We start from the raw sequence: 19240 nt of genomic DNA on the forward strand, positions 1-19240 counted from the left end.
TCTTGCGCACGGCAAATGGTCCCAGCATGAGCAAAGGGTTGGCTTCTACCAGAGCATCTTTGCAGTGCACCAACCTCCTCTCTTTCCTCCTGGTAAGCAAGCGCTGCACCTCCACCCCACCTGCAGGATGCTTCTGCCCTCCCTCCACCTGCATTTCCAGTAATTTTCTTCTTCCCAAGCAAATTGGCATCAGCTGGTGGGAGTCCATTGATCTTGAAAGTATCCATTTGGGGTGAATACATGCCAAAACTTTAATAAAGTTTATTAGGGAATTGAGGAAGGGGTATGAAACTTGAGAGGTATATTTACAACAGATGATCTGCTCTGCCATCGAGCGTAGATCGCCACAGGCTGCACAAAGGACGAAGGCTCCCAATGCCTCTTGAGCTGAGTTTGCTAATTTGGATGAGTCTTCTGAGAAGAGGGAAAGAGCAGGTGTCAGGAAGGTGTCTAGAATCTCCATGACCCAGTTGCCAGATCTCCTACCCACTCTGTCTAGCATTCTGAGGGCCTGCACAATGTGGTTGCCCCTGTAACGTGGTGCAAAAACTCTGCAAAATTTCACTCAACGTTTCTGTGTGTGGGGAAAAAAAGGCAATGATGTAGAGTTTTCCTTGCACATCCCCCCTCTGGGAAGAATGACCTCTAGACATGCCCCCAATCTGCCAGGGAAAGATCAGGCATCAGGTGTGTTGGTACAGAAAGTCACAAATTGCTGCAGGTAAAGGTTGAATGACCCAGGGGGACCCCATGGCTGTTGGGGGTGGGTGGGCAGGAAGGAGAGGCTGGCATTGTGGGTGGTGGGGGAGGACCCTGTGAAAAGGCTGAGGTCTACCCTGACTACTAGCTGAGTCTTCGGGGAGAAGGTGGGAGCAGGGCCGTCTTAAGCATATCCGGTGCCATGGTGCAAAGATCCCTCTGGTGCCCCACTCCCCATTTCCCAGTTGTCGACCTTTCCCCAAGCCTCTGCAGGGATTGCTCTCTTCCCGCAGGGGCTTGGGAGGCAAGCTGCATGCCCGCCAGCCATATGGTTGACGGGGCACAGCTGGCAGGTGTGCAGGAGGGAAAGGGGAGGCTGCCGGCAAAGCTGCACAGCTCCCCCACTCGCTGGGGTGCCCCTGAGAGGCTGGCGCCCTGGCGCAACGTGCCAGTAAACCCAATGGGAAAGACGGCTCTGGGTGGGAGCTCACCACCTGACTCATCCCTGCAGAGAAGCCTCTCGCAAAGGAGCATCCCTCAGCACTGATAGGTTAGGTGGGATTAGGCCATGCTGATCCTTTGGGCCAGGCATGTGGAATGGGTTCTCAGGCTGCTCTCTCTTTGGATTTGGATTTGATATCCTGCTTTATCACTACCCCAAGGAGTCTCAAAGCGGCTAACAATCTCCTTTCCCTTCCTCCCCCACAACAAACACTCTGTGAGGTGAGTGGGGCTGAGAGACTTCAGAGAAGTGTGACTAGCCTAAGGTCACCCAGCAGTTGCATGTGGAGGAGCAGGGAATCGAAACCGGTTCACCAGATTACGAGTCCAGTGCTCTGAACCACTACACCACACTTGCTTTCTGTAACACCTGTTCCCAATTAACAAAAACTAGGGACTCTGTGGATTGGTTTTGCATGAGGCAGAACCCCACATTTGTAGGGGATTTTGGCACCTGAGTTACCAAAACCAAAACTTCATCTCTGGTTGTCAGATTCCTGGAGAAACCCTACGTCACCCTTGGTGCAACATGAGACTGGGTGTGTTGCTGGACTCTGGACCCGCATCAGCCTTGACAATCTTGTCCAATGGTCAGGGATGATGATGGGAGCTGGAATTCAGCAACACAGGGCTCCCTCTCCCTGCCCTTGAGCCGCTGGGTCAAGACACCTGCCCAACAAGGGGCATCCCTTGCACTGACCTATAATGGAGCCAACCTGCACTGGACTACTTTGCAGCGCTCACCTTCACTCCATATATCTTTGCATTCTTCTGCTCTTCATCTCCTCTCCCTTCCTTCTCATCCTGTGAGTGGGTAAGGGAGCACTCTGATGAGCTAGAGGCATACTAGAACTTTCCAAGCTAAGTCTAGGCTGAACTTTGGGGGTGGGTGGGATTGTGCACAGATGAAGCCCTGACTCCCTCTACTTTCCCTTTTGAAGGGATGCAGTTCCCAAGGTCCAGAGCTCCCTCGTGGCTCTTATTGGCCAGATGTAGGGATGCAAGGAGGCAGCAATTTCCGTCCCATCCTGGTTTTGTTGCAATCAGCGTGGTTTCCATTCTGCTGCAGTTCAGCTTCTGCTAAAACTTAATGCTTTTCATCTTACTATCCACTATGGCCGAAGCTTATGCAATTAATTTCAGTGGAAGGATAATGTCAAAAACAAGGTAGGAAATAATGTAATTATGTATCTAATGTTTGTGGACTGAAAAAATATTGCAAATACAGCATATATACTTTCCTGACCTCAGGTGAACAAACAGATTACAGGAATTTCTGCCCCTATTTCTGTTTCCAGTGGAATTCTTTGTGTGCTAGATAGTTGTGACGAGGGATCAGGGAGAAAATCAATTCAGTTGGCATATGAAGCTGAATCTATAAAATTCTCTCTTTCCAAAATAAGTTGAGAACACAGAAGCAGCTTTTGAAATTCACACTTATTCCAATTTTTCAATGCACTTCTCCAGTTGAACAGTTTTTTTTACAAAAATGCATCTATTAGGGGGAAGTCCCTATAAATATGAAAATATTGGTGAAAACAACATACAAAAATGCATTACATTAGAAGCAATTGCTTGCAAAAAATATAAACTGCGTACAAAGATGTAAAAATGGCACTAAAATTGCTGGTGCATTTTCATGAGGATTTATTTGTTTATTTATTTTGCAAATTAATGCAGAAATGTGGAGAACCAAATTTAAGGATGGAAAAATGAGAAACTAAGAGGATAGAAATTGACAGATGCTTCCATCCCAAGTTGTGATGGTCTGGATGTCAACCGATACCTGTTTCAATTAGATCAGGAAGGAATGGGAGGAACTGCCCCACCCTTTGTGAAAATGGTTAGACATAGATGTCTCCCTAAGGGCCACCCAGAAAGCCATCATATCTTGCCCCGGGAAACTCTCTCCCTGCCCACAGTTATGCTAGTTACTCACCAGTAACGTGTCCCCTAAGAGTAGAGGGGTTGGTGATAGGTCCAATCCAAGATCGCGCTCCAGAAGTCGGGTGCTGTAGTCCTGCTTCTCTCGCCCCCATTTCCTGGCAGACTCCTCCAGCTGTGGCAGAGAAAACCGACAATCCCTGTGACAAACTTGTGCACTGTTCTGGTTGCCTTGTCTCAAAAAGGATACTGTAGAGCTGGAATTCATGCCAACGGATGTGAAGGTTAAAAAGAGGCCCCTTACCTGGTACTCCAAGGCATTGATGCGAGCCTCTGCCCTCTCCAGTTTGGAAATCAAAGAGAGCTTTTCGTTGCTGTTGGAAAACGTATCCTGTAGGGCGGGGAGAGAAAGTTCTATAACATAAGAAGAGAGGAAGCAGCACGAGAAAGGTAATACAGTGGTACCTCGGGTTAAGTACATAACTTGTTGCAAAGACCCATGGAATCAGTCTGCCTGAAACACCCACATCTCCGCATACTCAGTCTCTCTTCCTTTGAAAACTTTCTGCCCAAGTGCATTATTTGCTACCTGTTATTTGTTTCTACCCAGCTCTGCTCACCTGGAGATCAGCTTACAGAGGCCTCCCTCTTGCTATGTTCCCATCTCTTTTAGTGGAGGACCACAGCTTTGTGGTGTCTTTGCATGTAGAAATTCTGATGTCCAACCTCTGGGCAGTGGTGTAGCGTGGGTTGCCACCCCATGCTACGCCACTGCCTGGGATTTCTGATCAAAAGGATCAGGTGTCAGGGAAGAGACCCAGTCACAGTAGGTTAATTATGGGCTAGTGGCAAAGAAGGCAGTCATCTTCTCCCTCACTTTTGTCTTAGTCCAGGATTAGCTAATACCATGGATGCTCAAGGAATTTGTTCTTTACACTTTCTGATAATAACTGACCTAATCCACACTACTCTGGGGATCAGAAAGCAGCCTTACCTTGAATTTCACTAGGGATGAGGAAGAAAATCGGAAAGGAAATTCAGACTTTCTAAACAATCCATAGACTGAACTGTAGCCATCCTTTGAAATTTGCACTTACCCAAAATTTGCAATGCAGTTCGCCAGCAAAGTAATGTGTAGAAAAAGGCACAATTCAAAGTGTTGGTGCTGACCCTGAAAGCCCTAAACAGCCTTGGCCCAGTATACCTGAAGGAGTGTCTCCACCCCCATTGTCCAGCCCAGACACTGAGGTCCAGCACCAAGGGACTTCTGGCAGTTCCCTCACTGCGAGAAGTTAGGTTACAGGGAACCAGGCAGAGGGCCTTCTCGGTAGTGGCGCCTGCCCTGTGAAATGCCTTCGCATCAGGTGTCAAAGAAATAAACAACTATCAGAGTTCTAGAAGACATCTGAAGGCAGCCCTGTTTAGGGAAGTTCTTAATGTCTGAAGTTTTATTCTGTTTTTAGTGTTCTGTTGGAAGGCACCCAGAGTGGCTGGGGAAACCCAGCCAGACGGGTGGGGTATTATTATTATTATTATTATTAATAATAATAATAAACTATATAGTAAGGTAAAATGTGAGTAAATTCAAAAGGGTATTATGCACAGGACATCTGTCCTGATTTATTTCAGCAGAGAATTATGCACAGGAGAACTGTCCTGATTTAATCCAGGACAAATGCCCTGTTTTATTTCTGTAAGGTATTTTGTTCAGGGAAAGTGCACAGGATGAATGGTTGCTGAATAGCAACACCTTACCGGTAGTGCTTGCTGCTGCAATATGATGGGGGAACGATAGTAGGAAGACTTGCCCAGTTCGTCTCGCAGCCTCATGTTCTCCATCATCAAGGTGGAGTAGAGACCCTTGGACCAGTTGTCACCTGGAACTGGGGGTAAAGACAGCAGAAGATGCTGAACTCAAGGAAAGAGAAAGCTGTTGCAAAAAGGAGTAGGGAGAAGCTTCTTTACATTTTCAGGGGTGCAAGCTCAACTGATTTCTACCTACGGGACCGCCTCTCCCGGTATGCCCCATGGAGAGCCTCAAGGTCCATAAATAGCAACACCCTAGAGGTCCCGGGCCCTAAGGAAGTCAGATTAGCCTCAACCAGGGCCAGGGCCTTCTCAACACTGGCCCCGGCCTGGTGGAACGCTCTGCCTCATGAGACCAGGGCCCCGCAGGATCTGATTTCTTTCCACAGGGCCTGTAAGACAGAGTTGTTCCCCCTGGCCTTTGGCTTGGAGTCAATTTGATTCCCTCCCCCTCTTTCTTTTTCCCTTCTCCTCCTGTGATGAGGCTGCATTTTAATGTTTTAATATTTTAATGTTGTATTTTAATCTTGTTTTTTAAGTTGCATTTCAACCAACTTGTTTTTTATTGGTTGTTAGCTGCCCTGAGTCTGGTCTTGGCTGGGGAGGGTGGGGTATAAATACAATTTATTATTATTATTATTTATTATTACAAAAATATTTGTATACCACTATATCATAAAAATATATCAAAGCAGTTTCCAATAATAAAACCATAAAATGAGACACCAATTAGCCCTTGTGGACGGATGTAGTCTTAATTGCCTGGTGGAACAGAAAAGTTTTCAGCAGGTGTTTAAAAGATGGCACAGAAGGTGCCTGCTGAATCCCTAGTGGCAGAGTGTTCCCCGGGACTAAGCCAATGACACAAAAGCCTCGCTTTCTTGATGTTGCCAAATGAGCCTTGCCAATGCAGGGAACCAACTTTGAATGGCAACAAGTGCAGCAGAGATGCTGGAGATGCACAAATTGCCAGCAGTCCACTCACCTGAGCCGAGGGGTGCTTCTGAAAACTGGGTGTCCTCTTTTGACCGCTCCTTCATCTTCCCTTCCAGCATCATCTCCATCCTCTCAATCACCTTTCAATGGAAAGAAGCACTGGATGAATTTATAGGAGGGGACCCTTCACTCCACCCTAAGCTTCTGAGAGACGGTTGTGATGTGCTGGTCTCCAGCAATGGGCTCAGTGCAATGCTCCCGTTCATTGCCGTAGACCAGCAGTCACATTTCATTGCAAAAGATGGAAATGGCAAGGAAGCAGCTCTGAGTGAACTACTGGGCAGGAGTGCCAGTTTGGCCCCATGACCATGGGTGCCTGGGGCTGTGGCTGCTATGCAGTGTGCATGGCTCTGGCACCAAATTTTGTGGCTGCCCGGCCCCTTCATGGGGAATTTTGTGAGTGTTTGGGCACCCAGAGCCCCAGGGAGTTGGCACCTATGCTACTGGGAGAGGTTGCCTCATGGGTAAGATTTGGTATAACAGTAAGACAGACGTCCTTGGGAAACGGTGGTCTCTCCTCCAGTTGAGTTATCTAAGTTGAACAGGCTCCATCTCATAGGCCATTCTGTCAGCTGCCACATGATACAAGCGACCTTACAGTGACTTTCATGAGGTGGTACCAGATTCTGGGCTTAATGTTTTTATGGGGTGAGTGCCCTATAGATGGCAAGGTGTCTTACTCTACTCAGGGCTCGTCCACACATCTTTCTGTGTCACAGTTCCAGGTCTGTGCTTTAAACCTCTGAGACTGTGTTTTTTTGCCCTGGTGATTTCCCCATAGAAGCCCGCTCTTGACCGCTGAATCAGAGCAAACAGCAATCCACAGGAAACCCGAATTGCCATTTGTGCTTGGAGTCCCTCCTGAGCAGCCTCCCCAGATTCTGCCCCCAAGCCCCTACCCTGATGTCTTCACATTTCTCCCACTCGTCTTCCCTCACCTTTTCTTGTTTCTTCACCGCATCTTCCAGAGCTTGCATCTTGGTGATCTTGGCCTGGTATTTCCTTAGCACCATTTGCTGCTGCTGGTGAGCTCGTTGCAGCATCACGAGGTCCTTTTCTCGGTCATTTTTCTGGTGGTGGGAAAGGACCAAGGCCCTTGAGATGGGATGGAACCACAGACCTGATTTCTTTGGGGGGTGGGGAGTGAGTGGTAGAGGCTTCTTTGTGGAGGACTCTGGACAGACCCAGACCTAGTGGGGACTGACTGATCCTCTGCTGAACAGAGGTGGAAAACCTGTGAACTTCCAGAGCTTCCTGGACTACAAATCCCATTATCCCCGATGGACAAATCTATCCAATTCCATTTCTTTCCATTTCTCATTTTCTCAATCTTAAGTTCACTTCTCTCAATTTCTATGTTAGTTTGTGATTATTGTTTTTAAGTGAACACGAAAAATCGCACACATGTGCATTTTACATATTAAGCGCATTTTTAATACAAAATCTCCCCACATATCACCATTTTTTTCACACACACGCCCTTTTTCTTTTTTTTAACTAAGAGAAGCACGTGTGTGCACTTTCTCCTTTGGGTATGCATTTTTTGGTTGGATAGCTTCATTGCAAAATGCAGTGAAGTGTGAGTTTGGGAGGCTGGCAATGTTTCATTTCAAATTCTGGGTTGGGAATCAGGTAGGTTCCTATTAAAATATGGACCAAATAAATCACTGCCCCCATTCCTACCCACAACGCAGAGTCTCTCCAAAGCTGTGAGGAATGGCAAACACAGAAGCGCTTACCCGAATCAGTTCATTCTGCAGCCTTTGAACCCGGTCCTTCATTCTGGCCATCTCCCGAGCCCCAGCACTTAGTTTCTGCTTGAGGGTTACTAAAAAGCAAAGGCAGAGCCTGGAGAAAACCCCATCCAGGGAGGACCATGGCTCTCATACACCATGGTGGGTGCTCTGCCTTCTGTATTGGAGGGGATTGGACAAGATTATGCTTTGGGTCCCTTCCACCCTACAGTTCTATGGTTCCATGATATGAGAGGCTTCTTGCCTTATGTGTCCCAGTTCTCAACATCAGTGAGTGAGGCTATGAACATGGGAAGCAGCTTTATATAGAATGAGACCATTGGACTATCTCATCTGTCACTGCCCACTCTGACTGGCAGCACTGCTCAAGGGTCTCAGCCAGAGGTGTTTCCCATTTTTTTTAATTAAAAAAACTTGATACAGCAGGGGTTGAATTTGGGACTTTCTTTGTGCAAATTGTGTGCTCTAGCTCTGAGCAATACAGAGGATGACCAGGAAAGGCGAAGAATCCCATAGATGAGAACATAAGAAGAGAGTGTTGGATTTGGCCAGTAGTCCACCAAGTCCAGCATCCCGTTCTCTTCTGCTTGGGTCAAGCTTGCAGGTTTCCCACTGACATCTGGTTTACCACTTTGAGAACAGGAAGCTGGACTAGATGGGCCATGGACCTCATCTAGCAGAGCTCTTCTCATGGGACAGTGCTCTTGCCCTTGGGTTCTGCTTATGGGTTTCCCACAGGGCTCTGGTTGGTGTTCATACAGGGCTGTTTCAAAGCACCGATCCTCCTATGATCCTCCTTTTCAACGCTGGCTCCGGCCTGGTGGAACGTTCTGCCTCATGAGACCAGGGCCCTGCAGGATCTGATTTCTTTCCGCAGGGCCTGTAAGACAGAGTTGTTCCGCCTGGCCTTTGGCTTAGAATCAACTTGCTCCTCTTCCCCTCTTTACTTTTTCCCTTCTATGATGCAACTCCTATTTGGGGACTTCCCTGGCTTTTTTCTGGTCCATGTAGGACCAGTTTGGATAGTTGGCCTTGGTGAAGATTGACGTTTTCATCCCCAAAAAGTTTTTGATTTGAGTTTCCACTGAAATGAGGCTACATTTAATGTTGTACTTTAATCTTGTTTTTCAGTTGTGTTTTAATCAATTGTTTTTATACTTGGTGTTAGCCGCCCTGAGCCCGGTCTTGGCTGGGGAGGGCGGGGTATAAATAAAATTTATCATTATTATTATTATTACTATGTTAGAACCAAATTCCAGCTTGGCCGTAAACAAGGATGGGGCAATCTGTCAACTGCCTGGCTACCCTTTCTGCATTTGTGATGGTCACTATCTGGTACTTAGAGGTATACTGCCTCCAACAGATGACGCAGCATGCACCAATCATGGCTAGTAGCCTTAGGTTTGGGGACAATACCTGAGTGGCCACCCAGTCTAGCTGCCACCCAACAAGCTCTACATCCTTCCCCCATGGGGGACCTTCACCTGTCCCCTCCTGTGTCAAACGGATTGGCAGAGAAGTAGGCAATCTCCTTACATATCCTGTCAATGATTTCAGCCTTTGTCATGACGTCAGGGTCTATGTCGTGAAACAGGATGCGGCCCACATCTTCATGCATGGCGAGGTTGCGTCGCAGGGCACTGTTCTCAGACTCCAGGTTGGTGACGTGCTGGCGCAGGGACAGGATATCATCCGCCATCCTCTGCATGGCTGCATGGTAATTGTCCATCTCCTGGCAGCCATTGGAAAAGAAGAAGAATCATGACCCAGTAAAGATAGTTAGAATCCACAAATTGCACCCTGTTAGTTTTGACAGGGCCTGGTGATTATCAGCTTGTGGCAAGATGGAGGTGGGCTTTTTCCACCGGTGCCACCTGTGTTGTGGAACGTTCTCCTGCTGAAATACGAAAGACTCCCATCAGCATTGGCATCTCGCCAGCTCTTGAAGACACACTTTTTTAGACAAATGTTACCCAGAGCCTCTTATTTTCACTGGTGCTGTTTGGATGGATGGGTTTTGTTGCACATTGGAAGGGGACATTTATGAAAGGTATAAGTGCAATTTATTCTGAACAACAGGTGAACTTAACAGTAAACAATGTATTAAATGAAAAATGTATAATAACTAAGGGAACGAGACAGGGATGCCCTCTGTCTCCATTATTGTTTATTTTAGTATCAGAAACGCTGACAAGGAATATGACTGGATAAAAACTTAAGAGGAATTACATCAGGGAGTAAAGCGTATAAGTTAAAAGCATTTGCGGATGACCTGGTTATAACTGTGGAAGAACCCTTGGAAAATATACCAAGGGTAAAAAAGACAGATAAATTTGGACAAGTAGCAGGTTTCAAGCTTGATAAAAATAAAACAAAAGCGTTATTGAAGAATACGTCAGAATAAATGGAAAATGAATTTAAGCAAAAAACGGATTTAGTGGTAGTAAAGAAAGTAAAATATCTAGGGATATGGTTAACAAATAGAAACATAAATATTTTAAAAGATAATTATGTAAAAGTGTGGAATGGAATTGAAAGAGCTATGGAGATATGGGGAAGGATGAATTTAACATCGTGGGGAAGGATCTCAGTGATAAAAATTGATTTTCTTACAATGTGGTTCAGGAATCCCTTGTGTATTTTTACTTTCTCAATACCATAGATAAGCATGCCAACCATATATCTGTTATCATGTCCTTCTAAACCCAGTATATCCGTATTCTTTAATTGTACCCATTCCCGCAACCAGCAAAGACAAGACGCTTCATAATATAATTTCAGGTCCTGCAGTGAGAATCCCCCTCTTTGTTTTTCATCCATTAATAATTTATATTTTATTCTGGGCTCCCCCCCCCCACCAGACAAATTTAAAAATATTTTTTCCATTGTTTGAAGTGTTCTGCTCTTCTGATTATGGGTCTTGATTCAAACAAAAATAGGATTCTTGGCAATACGTTCTCAAAAAAATAAACATGAAAGAGAATTGGCCTATGTACAAAGATCTGTTAACAGAGGTGGAAAATAAATTGAAGGTAAAAGAGTATGGAGAAATAAACCACCTGTTAACAGATTGGTCACAATACCACCAACTAAATGACATATTCAGAAGTGATAAAGAAAAAGGCTTTGGGAAGGAATTCTCAAAGTTTGAAAAAGAACTGTTGGAGAATAATGAAGAATTATTATCAAAAATGTATAAACTACTATTGGAATGGGAGACGAAAGATGAGGAGGTTAAAGATGTAATGATAAAATCGGCAAAGGATTTGGGATATAATATCCCACTTGAGTCATGGGGAAAGCTGTGGAAAGAGGATTTGAAATTTACGGCGTGTAGTACATTGAAAGAATATTATATGCAAATGATGTATCGCTGGTATTTAACTCCAGTAAAGATTGTAAAGATGTATAAAATTCCTCCAAAATATGTTGTAAATGTAAAGATAATGAAGGCACTTTTTTCACATGTGATGGATTTGCAAAAAGGCAAAAGACTTGTGGGAAATGATAGATAATGAATAAAAAAAAAAATGTTTAAGATAACTTTTCATAAAAAACCAGAAGCCTTTTTGCTTGGAATAATGGGGGAAGAAATACCAAAGAATGTAAAGAGACTATTTATGTAGGCTACCACGGCTGCTAGATTGTGATTTGCCCCAAAGTGGAAAGAAGATGGCGTAGCAACAAAGGAAGAATGGACAAACAAGATGATAGACTATGCTGAAATGGCAAAACGTACTGTGAAGATCAGGCATCAAGATGAGAAGAAATTCAAGCAAGATTGGATAAAACTGATAGATTATGTTAAAGAACACTGTAAATATGTTAAAACATTAGCAGGATTGGTGTAGCATTTATGAGATAATTGGATATCTTAGATTAAAAAAGAATTGAAAAGTAATTATATGCAAGGGGAAGAAATGTAAAAAAATTTGGGAACTGGGGTGGGGGGAGTCAGACAAGATGAATTTGGTGTTAAGATGAATGGGGAAATGTTGTTATTTTAGAAATCTTGAAAAATAAAATGTTTTAGTTTTTTTAAAAGGAAGGGGAGGGCTAGCGATGGCTACTAGCCACAACTGGAGGCAGCAGTACTTCTGAATACTAGCTGCTGGAAACTATGGGGCTCTTGTGCTCAGGTTCTGCTTGCAAGTTTTCCAGAAGAGGCATCTGTGTGACTACTGTGACAGCAGGTGCTGGACTAGATGGGCCATTGGCCTGATCCAAAAGGCTCTTCTTATGTCCCTATGGAATTGCTGTTGTTGTTGTTTAGTCATTTAGTTGTGTCCGACTCTTTGTGACCCCATGGACCAGAGCACGCCAGGCACTCCTGTCTTCCACTGCCTCCCGCAGTTTGGTCAGACTCATGTTAGCAGCTTCAGGAACACTGTCCAACCATCTCGTCCTCTGTCGTCCCCTTCTCCTTGTGCCCTCCATCTTTCCCAACATCAGGGTCTTTCCCAGGGACTCTTCTCTTCTCATGAGGTGGCCCAAGTAATGAATGGAGCCTGAGCTTCAGGATCTGCCCTTCCAGTGAGCACTCAGGGCTGATTTCCTTCAGAATGGATAGGTTTGATCTTCTTGCAGTCCATGGGACTCTCAAGAGTCTCTTCCAGCACCAGAATTCAAAAGCATCCATTCTTCGGCGATCAGCCTTCTTTGTGGTCCAGCTCTCACTTTCCATACTACTGGGAAAACCATAGCTTTAACTATACGGCCCTTTGTTGGCAAGGTGATGTCTCTGCTGGGATTATGGATGTTTATTTAAACATTTTGATGAAATGGTTTTTCATCATGTCTTTTCATTGTTCGAGTCATGAGGAGGATCCATCTGTAGTAGCTCCTGCCATCAGTGGCTGACATGTGATGATTTCAGCCTGGGTCTGATTTCAGACACTTATGGTGGTTAGACAAATTCATGGAGGATCAAGCCATCAGTGGCTGCTGGTCAGAGTGACCACTTATTGCCTCCAGTATGGGAGGTGGTTTGGGACGTGGGTGGCGCTGTGGTCTAAACCACTGTGCCTAGGGTTTGCCGATCGGAAGGTAGGCGGTTTGAATCCCCATGACGGGGTGAGTTCCCTTTGCTCAGTCCCTGCTCCTGCCAACCTAGCAGTTCAAAAGCACGTCAAAGTGCAAGTAGATAAATAGGTACCACTCCGGCGGGAAGGTAAATGGCGTTTCTGTGCGCTGCTCTGGTTCACCAAAAGCGGCTTAGTCATGCTGGCCGCATGACCCGAAAAAACTGTCTGTGGAGTGGATAAAGGCCACAACCTGAGTCATTCGCAACTGGACTTAACTGTCAGGGGTCCCTTTACCTTTTTATGGTGATATAAGTTGGTATGTCAGGATGCGGGTGGCGCTGTGGTCTAAACCACTGAGTCCCTTGGGCTTGACGATCGGACGGTTGGCAGTTCGAATCCCCGTGACAGGGTGAGCTCTTGTTGCTCTGTCCCAGCTCCTGCCAACCTAGCATTTCGAAAGCACACCAGTGCAAGTAGATAAATAGGTACCGCTCTGGCGGGAAGGTAAACGGCGTTTCTGTGCTCTCTGGTTTCCATCACGGTGTCCCATTGCACCAGAAGCTGTTTAGTCATACTGGCCACATCACCCAGAAAGCTGTCTGTGGACAACTGCCGGCTCCCTTGGCCTGAAAGCGAGATGAGTGCCGCAACCCCAGAGTCGTCTGTGACTGGACTTAACTGTCAGGGGTCCCTTTACCTTTACCTTTATGGGAGGTGGTATGCCTCTGAGACTGGGGAGCACTGCTGTTCACTCAGGGCCTGCTTGTAGGCTCCCCAGAGGCATCCAGCTGGCCACTATGAGAACAAGACAAGCATTTGGCCTGATCAAGCTGTAGGGCTCATCCTATGTTTTCATGAGGTAAGCAATCGAAAAAGGATTCTCCTCCCCAACCCCCTCTAACCTTGGCCAGATTGCACACGCCAACTTCCTCCTGTGTCAGATCAACAGCTGTTTTGGTTCAGCGAGATCCTGCCCCGCAGTAGGAGAGTGACCTTGCCTGCTTGTTCCAAGCCACATGCTCTCCCTCTTCCCTCCCTCCCGCTTGTCTCTCAGCAAAAAGGCAAGTGGTTTGCACACAGAAAGGTCAGCAGAATTGCAGCAGAGGGGCCTTGTCCTCCTGCCCACACAGCGCAAGATGCTTTCCTAATCACCTGCAGCTAATCTCCGAATGAAGATAGTGACCCATCCGGCTATAGAAAGCACATAGGCGCAAAAGCAGATATGAGAGAGGCAAAGTGCAAGCTTTGTGTTCTTACACAGATCCCAAATGTTGGTGCCGGAAATGAAGATCCTCCTGGAAGCATTTTTGCTAGGGATAACAGGGGATGAATTAAAAAAGGAAGACTACAAACTATTCATGTACGCAACGAGCGCTGCTAGAATCTTAGTGGCTCAGAAATGGAAATCCCAAGAAATCCCAACTTTAATGGAGTGGCAGACAAAAATGTTTGAATACACAGAATTGGCGAAATTGACTTAGAAGATTCGGAACCAAACAGAAGCAAAGTTCGAAAAGGATTGGAGTAAATTTGTTGAATATATACGGAGTAATTGTAAGAATTTAAAAACTGTAGCAGGATTAATGTAAATCTTGTGATGTGGGTGGAGTGTAAATAAGAAACTGTAAGAAAAGATTTGAGACATGAAAACCATTGAAGGGATGGAAGGAAGTTTGGGCGCAATAAGGCGCAGGGTAAATAAGAAGACATACAAATTTTTTAATGTAAGAGTATTTGTTTCATTTGTTGATGTTACAAAAAAGCAGTAAAAAGTATTTGGAGGGGGGGAAAGAGATCCTCCTGGATTAGAATAAATTCCAAATTGGCTCTAAATAGGGACGGGCAAGTCTGTCAATGTTCTAATTTTCCCAGCCTTAAGTTCAGATCTCCACATCACTTGGCAAACTCATCAGCAAATTTCTGCTAATATACAGATGTTTTTATGCAATTTTGCCATATACACACATTTAAGCAAATCATTTTTCCCTAACGTGACACATTTTTAAAGGTTTTCCCATGCTAACACATGCATTTTTAAGGCACACCTCACCGCACTTTGAAACACACTTTGGCTGGAGAACTGCATTGCAAAATTGGGGAAGTGTGAATGTTGAAGTATGGCTGTGTTTTGATTCACACATTGTTTTGGAAAGTGTGAAGAAGAAGAAGAAGAAGAAGAAGAAGAAGAAGAAGAAGAAGAGGAGGAGGAGGAGGAATTTAATTGCACTTATTTGTTGCTTTTCTTTTATAAAAGGCAACCCAAAGCAACTTACAAAATAGCACAAAGCTTAAAACCAGCATGAAACAAAAATAAAAACCTAAAACCACATTCATTCATATCAAAGGCAGGTCTAACACATTCTGGCCCGTGAAAGAGGGCACAAATAGCTAAACCCCTCAAAATTAAGGGCCAAAAGTCTGGGTAAAGAGAAGCGTTTTCCATGCTGCCTTAAAGGAGATAGTGAAGGTACGTGCCTCTCTGGGGAAAGCATCTCACAAGTAGGGGGCCAGCACTGAAAAGGCCCATTCTCATGTCTCCCTCCTCTGCACTTGCCTTGGAGGGAGCACACAGAAAAGGGCCTCAGATGCCAAATCCAGGGTCCAGGCTAGTTCATGTGGGGAGAGGCAGTCCTTATAGTATCAGAGTCCTGAGCTATGTAAGGCCTTATGGGTCAAAACCAGCCCTTTGATCTGAGCTGAGAAACTAACTGGCAGTCAGTGCAGCTGTACCAGAATTGCTTTAACATGCTTGGACTGCCCTGCCCTGGTCAGCACTCTGGCTACAGAATTCTGCACTAGCTGTAGTCTCTGAACTGTTTTCAAAGGCAGCCCTGTGCCCAATGCATTGCAGTAATTGATCCTGGCGGTCACCAGAGCATAGACAACCAAAGTTAAGCGACCCCTGTCCAAATAGAGGTGCAGCTGGGCCACTAGTCATAGTTAAGGCAATCTGTGCCACCGAGGCTACCTGAGCCTCAAGTGACAGGAGGAGTCTCCCCAAAACGACTAATTAGGCTGCTTTCCTTTGAAATGCAAATCCTTTCCCCATGCCTCACACTAAATAGCATCCAAATTTTCTGCCAGGCAAATGCTTCTGTTGGGGCAGATCAAGCAAATGGGAGGCAGTAATCCAAATGTGAGCAGCAGTTTCCCTTGGCAGTGGGGGTGAGAGGGCACTTGGGGACGGGGGTGGCCATGACAGAGTTGCCTCCACGCCAAACTGCTGACCTCACAGGCACCTGGCCTTGCCCCAGCTTTCAATGGGATGCCAAGAGATAAGCTTGGTTTGTTTGTTTGCAGAACAGGGAGATTGACTGCCTGGAATTATGGAGAGGGGGAGAATGCCTGTCCTTCTGACGGGTGACGAGGAAGCCTGCTGGAAATCACTGTGCACGGCAGTATCCTGATATGACTCACGGCCCAGGCGTCAGAGCTGAAGGCCTCAGCCCCCTGGCAGGGGAATGGATGGGTGCCCAGTAGGGTGCTTGCTTAAAAGGTAAAGGTACCCCTAAATATTAGGTGGGACGTGGGTGGCGCTGTGGGTTAATCCACAGAGCCTAGGACTTGCCGATCAGAAGGTTGGCGGTTTGAATCCCCGTGATGGGGTGAGCGCCCGTTGCTTGGTCCCTGCTCCTGCCAACCTAGCAGTTTGAAAGTACGTCAAAGTGCAAGTAGATAAATAGGTACCACTCCAGTGGGAAGGTAAACGGCATTTCCGTGCGTTGCTCTGGTTTGCCAGAAGCGGCTTAGTCATGCTGGCCACATGACCCGGAAGCTGTACGTTGGCTCCCTCGGACAATAAAGCGAGATGAGCGCCGCAACCCCAGAGTCGGCCACGACTGGACCTAATGGTCAGGGGTCCCTTTACCTTTACCTAAAGATACCGCTGACCATTAGGTCCAGTCACAGATGACTCTGGGGTTGCACACTCATCTCGCTCTATAGGCCGAGGGAGCTGGCGTTTGTCCACAGACAGCTTCCAGGTCATGTGGCCAGCATGACTAAGATGCCATTTACCTTCCTGCCAGACTGGTACCTATTTATCTACTTGCCACTTTGACGTGCTCTCGAACTGCTAGGTGGACAGGAGCTGGGACTGAACAATGGGAGCTCAGCCCGTCGCAGGGATTCGAACCGCTGATTTTCCGATCGGCAAAACCTAGGCTCTGTGGTTTAGACCACAGCGCCACCTATGTCCCTAGGGTGCTTGCTTACAGGCTGCCAAATGGAGAGGAAAGAGTCATAGGAAGAGCCTGCAGGATCAGGCCAGTGACCCATCTAGTCCAGCACCCTCTTCTCACAGTGGCCAACCAGATGCCTGTGGCAAACCCATAAGGAGGATCTGAGCACAAGACCCCTCTCACTTCCTGTAGTTTCCAGAAGCATTTAGTGCCTCCGACTATAGAGGCAGAGTAGAGCCATCAGTGCTAGTGGCCTTCAAAATCTCCTCCTCCATGAAATGGCACCTCTTCAGACAACGCAGAGCTCCTTTACAATTCCCAGCACCCTTAACAAACTACAGTTTCCAGGATTTCTGGAAGGGGAAGCCATGTGCCCTAAATGTATGGTGTGCTTTAAATAAGCTTTTTAAAAAATGCATTGTTTTAAAAGTTTGGTGTTTGGGAGGAAAAGTGGGACAGAAATTTAATACCAACCCAATACCCATCAGTCCCTGACAGTATGGCCAAAGGACAGTGAGTTGTAGCATGGGAACATTGGGAAGGCTTATTTATTAGCTGGCTAGGGCGTTTCTGCAAATCTACTTCTTTGCTGCAGAGGGCAGCATCTTTCTTTTAATAGATTTGTTTTAAAAAGCTTCCAATAGCTTCACGTTCTCCCAAAGATTTCCAGAGCATAGGCACATCGCACACAACACAGCACAACTCAACACAATCTTCCCTGTATTCTTTTTAGCGCCTGCTAAAAACATTCTTGTTTAGACAAACCTACCCAGATGCTTAGAAAGTTGATGTGAATTTCAACCTGTTTTAGCATTTAAACTTGGGGTAGATTTTTTTTTTTAATAAGATGTTTATTAAGATTTTCAAAATATTACAAAATGAAAATAGAAAAAAGAAAAATACAAAATAAAAATAGTTAAAAACATCTCAATCTTTCCATTACTTATTTTTCATTAGCTTGTTTCCCGGACCTCCTCACGCCTCCCTTTTTTGTATTCCAGTTCAGTTTGTTGGTTCAGCAAATCCTTCCCCTCTTTGTTTATCCTAATCTTTAATCTTAAAATATTGTAACATTAAATTTTTACCTGTTAGTAATCCATTTTTCATATTCCCTTATAGTGTTGCAGCAAAAAACCAGTTAATTTCTATCCAACATCATTCTAACATTCATTAATTTTACAATATTTCTGTAAATAGTCTTTAAATTTCTTCCAATCTTCTTCCACCGACTCTTCTCCCTGGTCTCGGATTCTGCCAGTCATTTCCGCCAGTTCCATATAGTCAATCACCATCATCTGCCATTCTTCCAGAGTGGGTAGCTCTTGTGTCTTCCAATACTTTGCAATGAGTATTCTTGCTGCTGTTGTGGCATACATAAAAAAAGTTCTATCCTTCTTTGGCACCAGTTGGCCGACTATGCCCAGGAGAAAGGCCTCTGGTTTCTTCAAGAAGGTATATTTAAATACTTTTTTCAATTCATTATAGATCATCTCCCATAAAGCCTTAATCCTTGGGCATGTCCACCAAAGGTGGAAGAATGTACCTTCAGTTTCTTTACATTTCCAGCATTTATTGTCGGGCAAATGATAGATTTTTGCAAGCTTGACTGGAGTCATGTACCACCTGTATACCATTTTCATAATATTCTCTCTTAAGGCATTACATGCCGTAAACTTCATACCTGTGGTCCGTAACTGTTCCCAGTCAGCCATCATTATATTATGTCCAACATCTTGTGCCCATTTAATCATAGCAGATTTCACCGTTTCATCCTGAGTATTCCATTTCAACAGCAAGTTATACATCTTTGACAAAATCTTATAAACTTGGGGTAGATTTTCAACTGTTGTTGTATTCCCCCCCCCCCCCCCGATTTTATTGTTTTATCTTTTTGTAAACCCTTCTTCGGGTTGCGGGTAGATGGGAACACACTGCCTTTGCTTGTAGGTAGTGCCAAGATGGAGCTATCTTCAAATATCTGAAGGGCTGCCATGTGGAGGATGGGGCCGGCTTGTTTTCTGCTACTCTGTGGGGAGGATCCAAATGGATCCAAATGATAAGAAAGGAGATTCTAGCTAAACACCAGGAAGAACTTTCTGGTGGTAGAGCCATTTAACAGCAGAATGAACTCCCTCAAAAGGTGGTGGACTCTCCTTCCTAGGAGGTTTTTAAGCAGAGGTTGGGTGGCCATCTGCCAGGGATGCTTTAGGTTCCTGCATTGCAGGAAGTTGGGCTAGAGGACCCGCTGGGTTCCTACCACCTCTACAATTCTATGATTCTAGGAAGTGCCATAACTCTGTCCAAATGTTACCCTATTTATCCAAACAGAGTCTGTGCCTGTAAGCAGTCTGTTCATAGGTTGTGAGTGATGTCATATCATCAATCCATTGATTAA

The 19240-nt window shown here is 45.4% G+C and overlaps 1 protein-coding gene across 3 annotated transcripts in view; it reads right to left on the reverse strand.

The window, feature by feature from the left end:
• Nucleotides 1-278: 278 nt before the first annotated feature.
• CCDC33 (coiled-coil domain containing 33) overlaps nucleotides 279-19240 on the reverse strand; it is a 168107-nt gene continuing 149145 nt past the window's right edge. For 2 of the 3 annotated variants that reach the window (XM_081019942.1, XM_081019940.1), the window contains 9 exons: nucleotides 9177-9372; nucleotides 7626-7714; nucleotides 6825-6956; nucleotides 5876-5966; nucleotides 4840-4967; nucleotides 3389-3475; nucleotides 3140-3259; nucleotides 1945-2004; nucleotides 279-414 (listed from right to left, as the gene is read on the reverse strand). In XM_081019942.1, coding sequence (XP_080876068.1) covers nucleotides 397-414; nucleotides 1945-2004; nucleotides 3140-3259; nucleotides 3389-3475; nucleotides 4840-4967; nucleotides 5876-5966; nucleotides 6825-6956; nucleotides 7626-7714; nucleotides 9177-9372 — 921 coding nt within the window. In that variant the 3' untranslated portion in view covers nucleotides 279-396. Of the gene's footprint in view, nucleotides 415-1900; nucleotides 2005-3139; nucleotides 3260-3388; nucleotides 3476-4839; nucleotides 4968-5875; nucleotides 5967-6824; nucleotides 6957-7625; nucleotides 7715-9176; nucleotides 9373-19240 lie in introns of all 3 variants that reach the window. The other variant, XM_081019941.1, reaches the window with a different exon arrangement.

The sequence above is a fragment of the Podarcis pityusensis genome, assembly GCF_964106645.2.
Source record: "Podarcis pityusensis genome assembly, chromosome: 9".
NCBI classification, from domain to species: Eukaryota; Metazoa; Chordata; class Lepidosauria; order Squamata; family Lacertidae; genus Podarcis; species Podarcis pityusensis.